This window comes from Antedon bifida, chromosome 9, assembly GCF_963402885.1.
Source record: "Antedon bifida chromosome 9, ecAntBifi1.1, whole genome shotgun sequence".
In the NCBI taxonomy this organism is placed as follows: Eukaryota; Metazoa; Echinodermata; class Crinoidea; order Comatulida; family Antedonidae; genus Antedon; species Antedon bifida.
In genome coordinates this window covers 6539733-6553523 of record NC_136234.1, presented here as the reverse complement: position 1 = coordinate 6553523, position 13791 = coordinate 6539733, and the positions used below count along the sequence as shown (strand labels likewise).

General features: G+C 33.8%; 2 protein-coding genes and 1 long non-coding RNA gene across 3 annotated transcripts; 1 reads left to right on the top strand and 2 right to left on the bottom strand.

Moving 5' to 3' along the window:
- Nucleotides 1-845: 845 nt before the first annotated feature.
- LOC144852575 (basal body-orientation factor 1-like) lies at nucleotides 846-9191 on the bottom strand. Its single transcript, XM_078710469.1, has 10 exons — nucleotides 8985-9191; nucleotides 8523-8751; nucleotides 8278-8343; nucleotides 7866-8009; nucleotides 7455-7606; nucleotides 7094-7307; nucleotides 6574-6777; nucleotides 2087-2307; nucleotides 1809-1979; nucleotides 846-1592 (listed from the first exon to the last, which is right to left on the bottom strand). Exons 1-10 carry the CDS (start codon nucleotides 9041-9043, stop codon nucleotides 1457-1459), a joined length of 1596 nt encoding a protein of 531 aa, XP_078566595.1. The 5' UTR covers nucleotides 9044-9191; the 3' UTR covers nucleotides 846-1456.
- Nucleotides 4133-5269, bottom strand: LOC144852129 (uncharacterized). The gene is made up of 3 exons (XR_013614265.1): nucleotides 5180-5269; nucleotides 4958-5021; nucleotides 4133-4601 (listed from the first exon to the last, which is right to left on the bottom strand). It is a non-coding gene; the product is annotated as an uncharacterized LOC144852129 (long non-coding RNA).
- Nucleotides 9192-9260: 69 nt separating the features above from the next.
- LOC144852578 (spermatogenesis-associated protein 7-like) lies at nucleotides 9261-13769 on the top strand. Its single transcript, XM_078710471.1, has 11 exons — nucleotides 9261-9448; nucleotides 9749-9871; nucleotides 9970-10050; nucleotides 10208-10300; nucleotides 10513-10560; nucleotides 10666-10769; nucleotides 10879-11201; nucleotides 11963-12154; nucleotides 12464-12532; nucleotides 12802-12937; nucleotides 13060-13769. Exons 2-11 carry the CDS (start codon nucleotides 9838-9840, stop codon nucleotides 13156-13158), a joined length of 1179 nt encoding a protein of 392 aa, XP_078566597.1. The 5' UTR covers nucleotides 9261-9448; nucleotides 9749-9837; the 3' UTR covers nucleotides 13159-13769.
- The last annotated feature ends 22 nt before the right edge of the window (nucleotides 13770-13791 follow it).

Sequence of the window (13791 nt, the reverse complement as noted above, 5' to 3'; positions counted from 1 at the left end):
CCTAGTATAATCCCACCAAGTGACTCCCAGGAGCAATCCGCCATTTTCTCACAAATACAGTATCAAATTTCACTATAATATTAAAAATCGTAATTGAGTTACACTCAGATTTAAAAGATGAGGGCTGAGTAAACGGGACCAGCGGCCCTACTCTAACTTATACTGGACGACTAAGGAGGTACCCTAGTATAATCCCAACAAGTGACACCCAGGAGCAATCCGCCGTTTTCTTACAAATACAGTATCAAATTTCACTATATATAAAAAATCGTAATTGAGTTACACTCAGATTTAAAAGACAAATGCTGAGTAAACGGGACCAGCGGCCCTACTCTAACTTATACTGGATGACTAAGGAGGCACCCTAGTATAATCCCACCAAGTGACTCCCAGGAGCAATCCGCCATTTTCTCACAAATACAGTATCACATTTCACTATTTAAAAAATCGTAATCGAGTTACACTCAGATTTAAAAGATAAATGCTGAGTAAACGTGACCAGTGGTCCTACTCTAACCTATACTGGACGACTAAAGAGGTACCCTAGTATAATCCCACCAAGTGACTCCCAGGAACAATCCGCCGTTTTCTCACAAATATTGAATTTCTAATACCATAAAAACCATAAGCAACCCTGAAAATGTAAAAAATACACAAACGGCGTTTCATAGTTATTGTCGGCTGGAAAAAATAAAAGTGGGCTGGCTTATTGTCGGCTGGCTTATTGTTGGCTAGCTTGACACAAGCCACATTTGGCACGCGGAAGAGAAAATCTCAATTTTCAGATTTGTTTTTTGATTGAAAATAAATTGAGGGCGCAATAATAAATAGGACCAAAGAGAAGATCAGAGGCAAAACAAACTTTCAAATTTAATTCGCTCATCCTCAAGATACGCTCTATTTACTGCATTAAAATTATCATATTTTGGTTTCAAACATTTTTACGATGTACAGTACAGAAATACAAAATATATACAGTAACAGTAATAATCTATTTGACTTTTATTTACAGTCAGACACACTAAAAAGACCAAAGATGTAAACATTAAAATAATTGTTATACTGAAGTTGGAAATCCAATTACAAAGTTTGTGTTCTTCAGAAAAACGTTTAAACTGTTTTAATTCCTTTACATATTCCCATGAACCATTTCTGTAGCATATAATTTGAATCAAACCCATTACCTACCAATATAAATACTGTATACAGTTGAAGGACAATACATTTATTTACTTTATATAATTCATTTACAATTCACACAAAAAACTTTTCAAAGATACTTCTAAAAAATGGTAGACTGGTTATAGATGTTAATTGAAAAGCACCGCTTTATTAATTATATACCTGTGTATTTATATTGGAGAATTTTAAAATTTTTATAAAATTTGGATAAAAATAAATATTGAAGTGAGGTGGTCACGAAATGGAAGATGAATTATTAACATGCTATAAAACTTTAAGAGATTGATTCTTGTGGTAAGTCTGTTGCGGATACCCCGATATCGGGGATAATCGCACGCTCCATCGCTCCTTCCAGATTGGCTTGAGTGAGAAATGTTTTATCACTGTCGGATGGTCCCTCAATGGCTAGTCTGCAAGATAGAATATAATAGACGATAGTTAAGCTCTGTTTACACTATCAAACTAGTTTGACAAAAATGTGTGATGTGCCCAAATATAGTAGTGATATGACATCATCATGTTCATTATGGGGACATCACATTTTTTTGATAGTGTAGACAGAGCTTAAGACTGATCAATTTAACAGCAACTAAAACATTGTGCAACATGATAAGTGCGATTATTACCTTTCAAATGAAGCAGTGTCAATCGACAAACTTGGTTTGATTGGTCCAAAGTCTGATGGTGGCTTGGGACGTACTTTAGTTCCATTCATCTTGGCAAACAGAAGTCTAAGTATGCGCTCTCGTTGTTCCCAAGTTAATTCTCCAATATCTAATTGAGCCCCAAGTCCATTCCTAAATAAAATACTTTTTTTAATAAATCTATCTTTTTTACAATATTAATATCAAATCAATTTAATAAATATTAAACTTAAATTTTGAAATTCATTCGTTGAGCATACCAATCTTCAGCAGCCTTGAGGTCGTTGAACACGCTATTCGTACTTGTATCTGCATGCCTAAACGTCCTTATTTTTGGGTAATCTACTTTCCCAGCATGGGCGTCCAGCATTCGTCGATGATACGCCATAGCGGCATCTCGACGGTACTTAGCGCGGTTTGCAACGATCTCTTTCTTTACATGGTCCAGAGAATCAAGGAAAAACTGTTCCATTTCAGTTCTCTATTAACAAAATAAAAATATATTGCTAAACAATAAAAAATAAGTTATAAATATGGTTAATATAGAAACAAATCTGTTTCATAGACAAACTGCATAAAATCCCAATATGATATAAGTATACCATATATCTTTTGACTATAATCCCATTGGCTGGTATTCATGAAAGGGGACTATCTTTAGTCCTGGACTATCCTTAGTCCTGGACTATCTAGTCCAGGACTAAGGATAATCCTGGACTATCCTTGATATCGTATTCATGAAACCTGGACTAACTAGTCCTGGATTAAAGGGTCTTTCACACCTGTTCCGGCACGGTTCCGGTCCGGCGAATCGAACATCAATGTTTCGTTTTTACGACGCTCCACGCGGCTATGCGCCAATCGATATGCGCGTAGCCGCGTGAAAACGAAACATTGACGTTCGATTGGATTTTCCGGCGCCGGACCGGAACCGTGCCGGAACAGGTGTGAAAGGCCCTTAAGCCATGGAAAATTACAGCAGCTAGGTGGTCCATGATGTTTCCTTCTAAACTTGTTCTAAACACGCTAGCATTGCATTCGCGTACTACGCGTCCAGGGTATAATTTACCCTGCACAAGTTCAACTAGAGGTCAGATTATAGGTTCTGCACACAGTACGTGTACACGTGTGACAGATGCCTGATGAATAAATACTATAGTAACATAAAACAACCAATTTTGCCATTAAACCAGAAGCATAAATGAAATTATTGGGAAAAAAAAGTAAGTCTTGAATATTTCAAGAAGATTCTTGTGTAATTTTATTTGAATTTCATGTAAAGAAATTGAATTTTAAGGCGAACTTCAGGCCTAGCATATGCCTAGCTAGCTAGCTAGCTAGCCTTAGTAGTAGTAGACCTATCTTGTTGGCCTAGCCTACCTCTCTCTAGGCCTACCTAGACTAGCCTAGGCGCAACTACTATCTAGGCCTAGTATTCCTACCCACTATTCTACCTATAGTCCTAGGCCTACACTATTAATTTCACTAAAAATATGGCCTATTACCTAGCTAGGCCTAGGTTAGTTCCAGTAGTAACTACTGTCTACTCTTTTCTTTAGATCTAGACTAGCCTAGGCCCTAGCTAACTACTAGGCCTATATTATATAGGAGGATTATAGGCAGACTCCTTCTACTACTGCTACTACTAGTAGTAGTGCTACTATCCAAAGGGGTAGTACTACTAATTTTGTCCTTTTTTATATTTTGTTTAAAAAAATGGATGCATCATTTGTTATTAATTGATCTGTTACAGTAGGTTGATTCATAATAATAATAATAATAATATGATGATTAAATTTAAAAAAACTAGGCCTAACCTAGCTAGCTGCAACCTTGTCCATCTAGTTTCTACTACTAGACTAGAGTAGAGCAATAGCCTGCCTGCCTTTTCTACTAGCTACTGACCAGGGTAGTCTCTCCTGGTAGTAGGCATAACAATAACATGCATTATTTAATTGAAGATCTGTGTCCATAAGATTTACAATGAGATATCACATTTAAATAGTGCACTACCTTATATATAATTATTTCAAATGTTTTATTTATTTTTGTGCATGATGATGATGCATGATGACCATAATTCAAGGGGCCCTCATATAAATACATAAAACAAACAAATAAATATAGCAAAGCAAACAAAAACCAGAGAAATAAGAAAAAACATGTTCAAAAGAAATATTGATTATAAAAGGTAATTTCACAGGAAAATATAAAAAAAACAATAATACAGTAATGATTAATTTCCAATATTTTATTGTAAATTACCTTTTTTTTTTATCTACACAGATTTTCAAGTCAGCAAGGCATCAACATTGTTTAAAGACTGATTAAATTAAATACTGTTATTAGGACTATACTACTATTTTCATTGTTGGAGCTGTGATTGCAAAATTATCAGAGTATAAACTGCAGAATTGAGAATTGGACATAAATAATTCAAGACATGATGACCATCTTTAAGTAACAAAACTATTTATTTTGATGACAATTGTATATAATATATATTTCAGTCAGGAATTATTTATCTAAATAAAAGTTGGACAGAATGCTGTGATCTGAACATGAATGTACTACAGTAATATGGTATTTGAATTTATTTATTTACTGTTTTTGAATAAAACAATAGAGTAATTTAAAAAGTTTCATATGTGGATTTTCTTATTTTCATTTATTACTACACAAGTACAACTTGCTAAAACGTATACAATTGTTTTGATAGTCCTGTTTCTCTCTGCATGATTATTGCGCTCCATCCAGGTTTGTTAGCAATTGTATCTAAAAAAAAAATATTTAAATAATGTTAAATTACATCCAAACAGCTTTACAACTGAAACACGGTACAGATAATAGCGGTAGACGATAGACAATCTCTAGCCCTGGCCAACAAAGACTGTAGGCTGCAAAGACTAGATAATTTGTCACAATACTCCACTTCATTTTTGTTTTCAATAATACCTCTTGAACTTGTACTCGAATAATTATGATGAAAATATCCAGAAAATTAAGCCTTCCCCCTATATAACTATACAGTGAGTGGATTCAATCCCCCACCCATCTTGTGTAGTTAGCAGGATGCAATTTTTTTAGACAATTTATTAATACATTTTAAATATTTGTCTTTATCTTATTACCTTACTTGACCGACAGCATCATTCCATGTAGCCTAATATTGACCAGATATATGTGTTCAGCAGTCTAAACCAATAGAAAAATAAATGAAATTAAACTATATTATCCAAAAAAATATTGAAACTATTACTAGCCTAGGCCTATTTACATTTACTATGCCAAATTAAAATTAATTCAACAGGTTGTATATAAATTTTTTTATTTTTATCTTATTAATACCTTACCTGACTAACAGCAGCATTCCATGTAACTAGGAAGGTAGTGGAGGCATATAATATTCACCAAACATTTGTTCAGCTGTCTAAACCAATACTAGTAGAAAAATAAATAAATGATATTAAAATATATACAGTATCTAATATTTACTACTAACTATTAGCCTAGGCCTATTGCATTTATTATGCCAAATTAAAATTACTTCAACAGGACGTCCTATGTAAATTGATCCAATATTTTGAAAATACCTAACACTGCATTCCAGTCTAGGCCTAGACAAGGCATACTAAGTAATACAAGGTATGCCTACAATAGGCTAAGACTACTGTTTACTGACTACCTGATGTAGGGCCTTGCAATGCCCATCGACTTAGCCAATGGCAGAGTCTAGAGAGGCCTAGTTAATTAGTAGTAGGCCTAGGCTACTACTAGGTACTAGCTAGCTAGGCTTACTAAATACTAGACTGCGGCCTAGTTAGCTAGCTAGGCTATATCCATCTATCATCATTTTTAACAAAAATTATAACAATGTAAAATATATTACAAATTAAGATATATAAAGTGATTTACATCTTTAAAAAAAGTTAAATGTGCGCTTAATGAAGAACAAATCGTTTTAACACTAGCAGTATAGGGTGGTTGCTAGGCAATATGGCCCTAGGCAAGCGCTGTCAGAATTGAAACTGTGGGCCTAGCTTTTGGGCCTAGATTAAACACACTAAATTAACTTACTAAATATAATTTTTTTACTTTCTAAAGTACTTTATTATATTAAATATACGTTATATTTACTAATTTGATACAAATAAAAATGATTAATAATATTTTGTTTCTTAAATATGGTTTTAAAGTTGTCACACTTGTAACCTACCTTACCTCAGGCCGCCATTTTTTTCGAGCTATTCTTGAGATAGTCCAGGACTAACTTTCTTAAACCTACCCCTTGGGTGGACTATCTTTTGCCGGTTTTAGTCCAGGTTTAGTCCAGGTTTAGTCCAGGACTAAAGATAGTCCCCTTTCATGAATACCATTTCAAAATAGTCCAGGACTAAATCCAGAGATAGTCCAGGACTAAAGTTAGTCCCCTTTCATGAATACCAGCCATAGTCTCTGATGTCACAAACAGACATATCCCTTGGTATAGTCCCAGTATTGACTTTTGGTCTGGATGTAAGCCTCTATCTAGCCAGTTTTTACAAAAAATGTTTACCAATCATTTTTTTTTCCTGAACCAGGGTTTCCCCGAGTATAGTCCCACCCCCAAAGCCGACCCAATTTTGTGTTCTAGGGGTGGGATTATACCAGAGGATATACAGTAATAGAAATAATCTATTTTAATACAAAATAAATAAATGATATATGCTTCAAAATAGTGCATAATGATAGTACTATATAACTGTACCTGGTCCAACACAGCCTTGGCGAGTCGTTTCACTTTATTCATCTCCTTTGACCTTAGTTCAACTGTCCGCAGTAACTTAGCAATCTCAACTTTACTTGACTCCGTCTCAATGGAAGCCTTGCCAACAACCAGGTCACGTTCACGCTCAAATTCTTTCACCACGTGGCTTAGTGCCGTTTCTAAACTCGTTACTTTCTCTTGTAACTAATAAAAACAGAAAAATGTAGTAATAGTATTGAAAATAGGGAAAATATATTTTAAAATGCATATTTTATGCATACAATCTAAGATTAATGGTAAAAGTAGGAAAATATATTTTTAATTACATTTTTTTGAGTATTAAAAGTAAGGAAAATATATTTAAAAAATGTAAACATTTAGGTAAATAATTTTAAATCAAAGAGCCTTAGTATTGGTATGGAACCTAGATTTGAACCCAGATTGGTCAGCATACATGTCAGCATACATGTCTAAAATGCCATTTCTTATATGTTGCCTCATGGCATGAAAATGGACTTACCATTCGTATCTGGTTCTTGTGTTTTTTAGCTTCCACCACCTTTTCTTGAACAAGCAGATCATTCAGTTCCCTTCCTTCCTCTAGCTGCTTGTTCTTCTTCTCCAGCTCCTTTTTAGTTTTTTCTAACTCATCCGTCTCTTTCATGTGGTAACATAATGCTTCGTTCACTCGCACGTTCTCCTTGTAAACAGATCGTGTCGTCTCATCTAATTTACTACAGAAAATTATTAAATTTTAATTGTAATGTATAATGTACAAAATCTCTGAGAGATACAGGGAAATGGATTGAATACATCAAGTCTATTAACAGATTAGATGATGTGAATTTTGTCCACAACAGATGCATTGTAACACTTGTTACCTTATTGCCTCCGTGTGAGCTCTCTCAGCAAGCTCGGCAATTTTCTGACTTGCTTCTTGTTGCAATCGAATCTTCTCTTCAAAGAATTTGTGCTCCATTCGTTGAAGCTGGTGTTTGTGTTCTTTATTTGTTATATACATTTCTTCTTTTATCTGAATAAAGATATAATATACATTTTACAGTATAGTACTACATTCTCTTTTTTCACCTGCACAACCATGGGAAAACAAACTAATGAACAAAATAAAAAATCACTGTAAATAATTTACATTATATCATGTTTTTTTTTTAAATTTGAAATGTTTAAATTGTTGGAGAGGGGTGTTCAATGAAAATAAATACTTTATGAGTTATATCTTGCTCTTCGAGGAGAAAGGGCTAAGCTTGGCATGAAATAGGCTGTTTTTTTACCTCGTCAAGTTCTTTTTGCATCGTCCCTCTTTTTCTTCTAAATTCCTTCACAAGTTTTAATTCACTTTGCATCATTTTCACTTCATTTGCTTTGTCTTCTAATGAATCTTCAAGTTGCTGGATCTTTTCGGTGAAATCTGAAATCTATGGAAAAAAATCAAATTATAATAATAATATTAATAACGTTCAAAGCTCTGAACAATCAACAGAAAATGTAAAAAGAACAAAAATAATTAATGTTGAAAATGCAAATTAAAAAGGTGGGATTTGAGGAGTTGTTTAATATGCAAATTATATGTAAATTATTATATGCAAAAATTACCTGATCAGCATTGATATCAAAATGGCAATAAATTAAATAAAAAGGAAGAACAATTGTGTTTAAATTTTAATTATAGGAAAAAATACGTACAATCATTTCTTTTTCTTTCCTGGTTTCTCTTTTCGTGTCTTTCAACTGCTTTTGTAATTTTGCAATCTGATAAAAAAAAAGAAGAAAACATACAAGTTAGACATACAGTACAGTAGGCAGGGTTCGTGCCATGGTGGTCGGCGATGGTCTAAGGCCTTCTACTACAAACATTCTTGTTGTGAGCAATCAGCTAATTATTTCTTATCTTTACTTTTGCACTGGATTACTTTTATTTATTTATTTACCAAATCTTCCTTGGCTTGATCTTCTCTTTTTAAGAATGTGATCACGTCCACAGTGTCCTTTTCCGTCTTCTGCATCGACACTTGCAAGGCTTCATTCTCAAGAGCAAGGTGTTTGGAACTCTCTCGGAATTCTTGTCTTGATAATTCTGTCGCTGCCAATCGGGATTCCCATATTTTAGCATTTGCTACAGCAAGTGCCACATCAGAAAATTTTTTTTCTTTCTTTTTTCTTAAAAAAAGGAATTTCAAAAAATTATATTAAATCATGATGGTAGCATGCATGGCTTATTTAGTCCTGGTTTTATTGATTAGGGACTAGGCATAGCCTACTTGCCATCAAGTATCGAGTAGGCCTAGGCCTACCTATCTAAGACCAAAGCTGATTTATTGACAGACTGTGCCCGGTCGTGGTGTCTCCTGTCCTAAAAATTGTTGAGGGCTGTATTCTGGCTGGAGACTTACCCCTTTTTGCCTTTTCCTTTGCCCTTTCCTGCCTTACCCTTTTTCGATTTTTTCGGCATTTTTATTTAGTTTACTTATGCACAAATCAAATAGAAGAACTGATCAACGTTATTTAAGCGGAAACGGAAACTAAATACATAAATAAACCAAAGTAAAACAGTTTGCTGGTGAAACTTCTCGCTGCTAGCTCAGCAGCTTCATAAACAATGAGATCGCCCTCTATGTGCATAATGAAACCATGACAACAACAACCGGAAGCGATGCGATTGAAAATTATAGTTTTTATCAATTTTTGTGTTTTCTATGAAACTATACCTGCTAAACTAAGGCCTAGCTAGGCCAGATCACGGACATGACCATAACCCTCTCAATATTCAATATCTTGACAATTAAAATAAATTGACACTTGTTTTCAGGGTGCCACTGATTGTTGTTGAGGATCGAGAGGAGGAGGACGAGAGGAGGCAAGTTTGTGGCTAGGCTAGCCTACTTTGTAGTCTACAACCTAGCCTAGGCCTAGGCCTAGGCTTGGCATCACTTTGAATTAATAAATATTTTGTCTATAATAAAAATGTTATGGTTTATTAATCTCAGTCGCATTATATGCTTTAAAGTTGGTTGATACTATAGCACTTCGATTTTGGTCGCAAGTCAATAAAATCAATGATGAGCCTTTTTAAAAAAAAATTGTTTTTGTTATGAACTTAATAATAATATTATTGTAAAGTAGACCTAACCTCAATTATTTTTTTTTCCAATTAAAGATTAAAAGCTAGTAAGACGCAATGACAAACAAAGTTAAATAAATGCCATCATCGCAGCAGATTACAAAAGTTCAACAACAGTCCGTGAGATGGCGGCGTCTAGAGAAAAACGCAACCAAGAAGGTCAGTTATCGATTATCAGTTATCGATTATGAAACATTTAATACAATAAAACATTGTTGCTTAAACTGTGTATTTATATTTTTGATGTTTTTTTACAGAATTTACCAAATTACCCAAAAGGGACATGGTAACGCCAACGAAGGGAGCTTACAAAGGACATGTTTCCGTCAAAAGTAGCGGTAACTATCAAGTTTATATTTAATCATTCCATTTACAAGCTACAAGCTATCATAGAACAAATATGTAAAAGTCACTTGAGTATACATTGCAACATACCAAAACATAATTGTAAAAAGTATTTTAATTTTATTCAATTAAAAATGGGTTTTTTTTCAGTTTATGCAGCGACTGGATGTACAAGGCTAGCAAATCAGAATATGGTCCGTGATCATTTAGATGCACACTACAAAAAAGTTAACTCTGCTAAATGTAAAATAATTTTGTTTCAATATTTTCATTTTAAAACAATTTTATTTTATTGATTCTTTTTTCTCCCCATCTCTTATTTCAAAAATGTAATTGTACTGTGACAGATAATGTTACCGATATACTGTATCCTCTTTGTCATGGTTATAACTATGATTTTGACAAGAAAAATATTATTTGAACTCTGGAATATACCATTTTGTTTTCTCTTTTAGCTTGCATTGACAACGGAAAGCCTAAAGCTTGGACTCACAGTACAAAGAGTAAGAAACACATTCTCTACTGTATTTAAGAGTTAGTACTCTATGTCAAGTTGTATCCAAAACATTTTAGTAACTTGGTTGTTTTTATGACTGATTTATTTTTAGAAGGAGATCAACTGAAGAGAAACAAGATGAAAAAAACAAGTAATTCCCGTCCTTCTTCGAGGGCTAGTAGCACAGGCCGAAACTCTTGTGTGGATCAAGATGATGTAAGTATGATACCAATGTGGCTCTCATCAAAACATGGAAATAAAGCATTTTAATTGGTTACTTTTAGTGCAGAAGAACATTATTATTCAAGACAATTTTTTTTTTCAGGATTTTTATTTTAAAGAATTAGATTTTGATGAGTCGGGGACAGGCCAAGGTTTGTTAGCATCTTCTCAAAATGGCCGGCAATCAACAAATGAGAGAGTACCACGAACAATGACACCATCCCAACGTGCAGGGTTGACCCCAAGGTCATCCGCACCGAAAGTTTATTCTGGGGATGTTCTTGATAAGATGTCAACAAGCTTTGTTGCTCCTGCAAGACCTTACACGCCTCGAACAAAGAAGTCATCTGCACAGTCCTGGCTCTCAACATCAAATGTTTATAACTCCCCAAAGAAAAATACACCTCCCTCCCGCAAACAGTCAAGGTATGCAGTGCGTTATATATTGTGTCTTATAGCTGTGGTATCCCTACCAAGCTCTGTCTGAAGTGTGATGCGCCTGGTCATAGTGATATGACATCATCATGTCCATATTTGGGCACATCACATTTTTTTCTCACATACAGTTTGATAGTGTAGACAGAGTTTTAGACACTAAGGAAAACAAAGTCATTCTTTTGATTTAGTAGAGGAATATTATTGTAACGGTGGTATTTTTAGTGTATCTCCGTTACTATGTTATATATTCTCAGCGGCAGGATTTCACACAGTCACAAAATGTACCAACAGCAAATATGGTTTATGGTCAGATACAGTTTTATTTAAAAATATGCAATGTAATACAGTCTGTCCTGGCTATATCACATACGTTTCCTTCTCTCTATTATAAACATTTTATTCTATCAAGTTCTATTTTTCTTCTCTCTCTTATAAACTTTTCCTTCTCTCTCTCCTCTTACCAGTACATCCATATTTTAAGGAACGGTCCTAATTAATATGCATGTACTGGGAGGGGACTATTTAGTAAAGGGAACATTTCATGATGATGAGGAAACAGTAATTGATTAAGGATGTGGGTTATAGGATAGTGAACAAAGAGTACCTAGGGATAGGAAGAAACCACTAGGAATGTTAATAGATGGAGTAGGGAGAAATAGTGAAAAGGGTTGTTGACCTGATGGTCACAGTGTTACATTATCAATGAATTATTCATTTATTGAAATATAGAAATTGTTATTATATTTTAGACAAAAAGTTGAATATATTAATGAAGAGGAAAGCTATGGCAAAACTGTGAAATATCAGAATGGATTAAATGATACATTTGACAAAGAGCTAGAAGAAACAGTAGGGCACGCTGGAACGTCTGATTGGATGTCAGAGGACAGCGGCGGCTTAAACGGCAGTACATATGACAACAGACACAAACCTTTATACAAGTAAGCATTGCTGTCTAAATGCTTCAACTGATTAAAAATAAAAACTAGAAAGGAAAGCGCAAACCTCCGCCTAGGCATATGAAAATTGAATGATGTGTTCCCATACAGCTAAGAAACCATCCTTTAAAATCTTATGAAAATTGGGCAATAACTTTTTGAGTAATCCTGCTAACTAACAAAATAGAAAGAAACAAACACACACGCATGATCGACCACATAAGCTCTTGCCATTCTGGCGGAGGTAACAATTGATTTATATAAACTTTAATAATAATTACTGTGATTATTATTATTTTTTCAACTTTTCAGTTCTGTAATCAAAGATCAAAAGTTGAATTCTGAAAAAGCAATCCAATCATCATTAAAGATTCAACAAGAGTAAGTACTGAATCCTCTAGTCAATTTCCTCTGCAAGTTTAAACCGGATATTTTCACCACCAGCCATTAGGCCTGTGTCTTCGCAGATCTAAATCTGATCAGAGAAAACACAAGACATGTGCAGCCTGAAAAATATTATGCCAAAGTAGTAGGGCATAGTTAAAATTATACCATGGCCAATCAGATGAATTGAGCGACGTCCGTTTTTAGGGGTGTTAGTAGCTTATTGAGCAGACAAAGATGAAATTTGTTTTTATCCTTTAATGTAGGGAGGAAGAATTGCTATATTTAGAATTTGTGACGGATGTTACTACAGATGTTTTGAATCGTGGCGTGTACACAAACAGAATGCTGAAACAAATATTTGAATCTCATATCACAAATAATAAAGACAGATTAGATGAGGTAAGATTCTATATGATAAAACGGATACGACCCAATAAATGTAAAAGTAAAATGTGTACTACGGCATTTATACAAATATTTTATCTTGAAAGAATAATAGTCGCTTATTATCAATTTTTTAGAGTCGTATGCAGAATTTAGTGCAACAACTTCAACAGGATTTAGCGATTGAAGATGAGGAAATATTAGCAGATGACGATAAAGTTGAAGAGGGTAAATAATAGCAGACGACGCTAAAGTTGAAGAGGGTAAATAAAGTAAATATTAGCAGACGACGCTAAAGTTAAAGAGGATATATTAAGTTGGTTCAGTACATCTATCTATATTTGTGGATAGATGCATTTTTTTAACCATAAATCAGTGACAGTTCATCAAATGAAAATTGTCCGTTATATTTGTGCTATTAAATAATATATGATAATTTTTTTTAATTCTTGTAGTGTAAAGCTGTGTAATTAATTGCAATATTTAAAGTATATCAAAGTTTAAGAACATTCCTATAATTACAGTACATTCCAATAAAACACTGGCTTTATTTGTCCGTTGATTGGATATCAAAGTACTACAGTATATGTATCCGTCCAAAAAGTAATATGTTCATTTTGATGATGTATTTAAACTACTGTATATAAAATTGAATATTGCCTTTAAGACAATCCATCCATAATATAACTAACAGTTATTACGATATGAAATTATATGCAGAATAATTATTTAGTATTTATGCAAGATTGTACGAAATAAAATAAGAGAAATAATAACATGATAGTATATTAATAAATTTTGTCCGTCCAACCTGGTAATTATTCATGTTTATATGAAACATTTGCATTGTTTTATAATATTAAATAAGT

What these genes read in the sequence shown, in the direction of transcription:
- LOC144852578 (XM_078710471.1), top strand. Translation starts at nt 9,838, where the DNA reads ATGGCGGCGTCTAGAGAAAAACGCAACCAAGAAG. An exon ending in AGACACAAACCTTTATACAA is followed by an intron (nt 12,155 to 12,463) that starts GTAAGCATTGCT and finishes TCAACTTTTCAG; the next exon opens with TTCTGTAATCAAAGATCAAA. An exon ending in TCATTAAAGATTCAACAAGA is followed by an intron (nt 12,533 to 12,801) that starts GTAAGTACTGAA and finishes CCTTTAATGTAG; the next exon opens with GGAGGAAGAATTGCTATATT.
- LOC144852575 (XM_078710469.1), bottom strand. Translation starts at nt 9,043, where the DNA reads ATGCCGAAAAAATCGAAAAAGGGTAAGGCAGGAAAGGGCAAAGGAAAA. An exon ending in CCAAGGCTGTGTTGGACCAG is followed by an intron (nt 2,308 to 6,573) that starts GTACAGTTATAT and finishes TTTTGTTAATAG; the next exon opens with AGAACTGAAATGGAACAGTT. An exon ending in GACACTGCTTCATTTGAAAG is followed by an intron (nt 1,593 to 1,808) that starts GTAATAATCGCA and finishes TCTATCTTGCAG; the next exon opens with ACTAGCCATTGAGGGACCAT.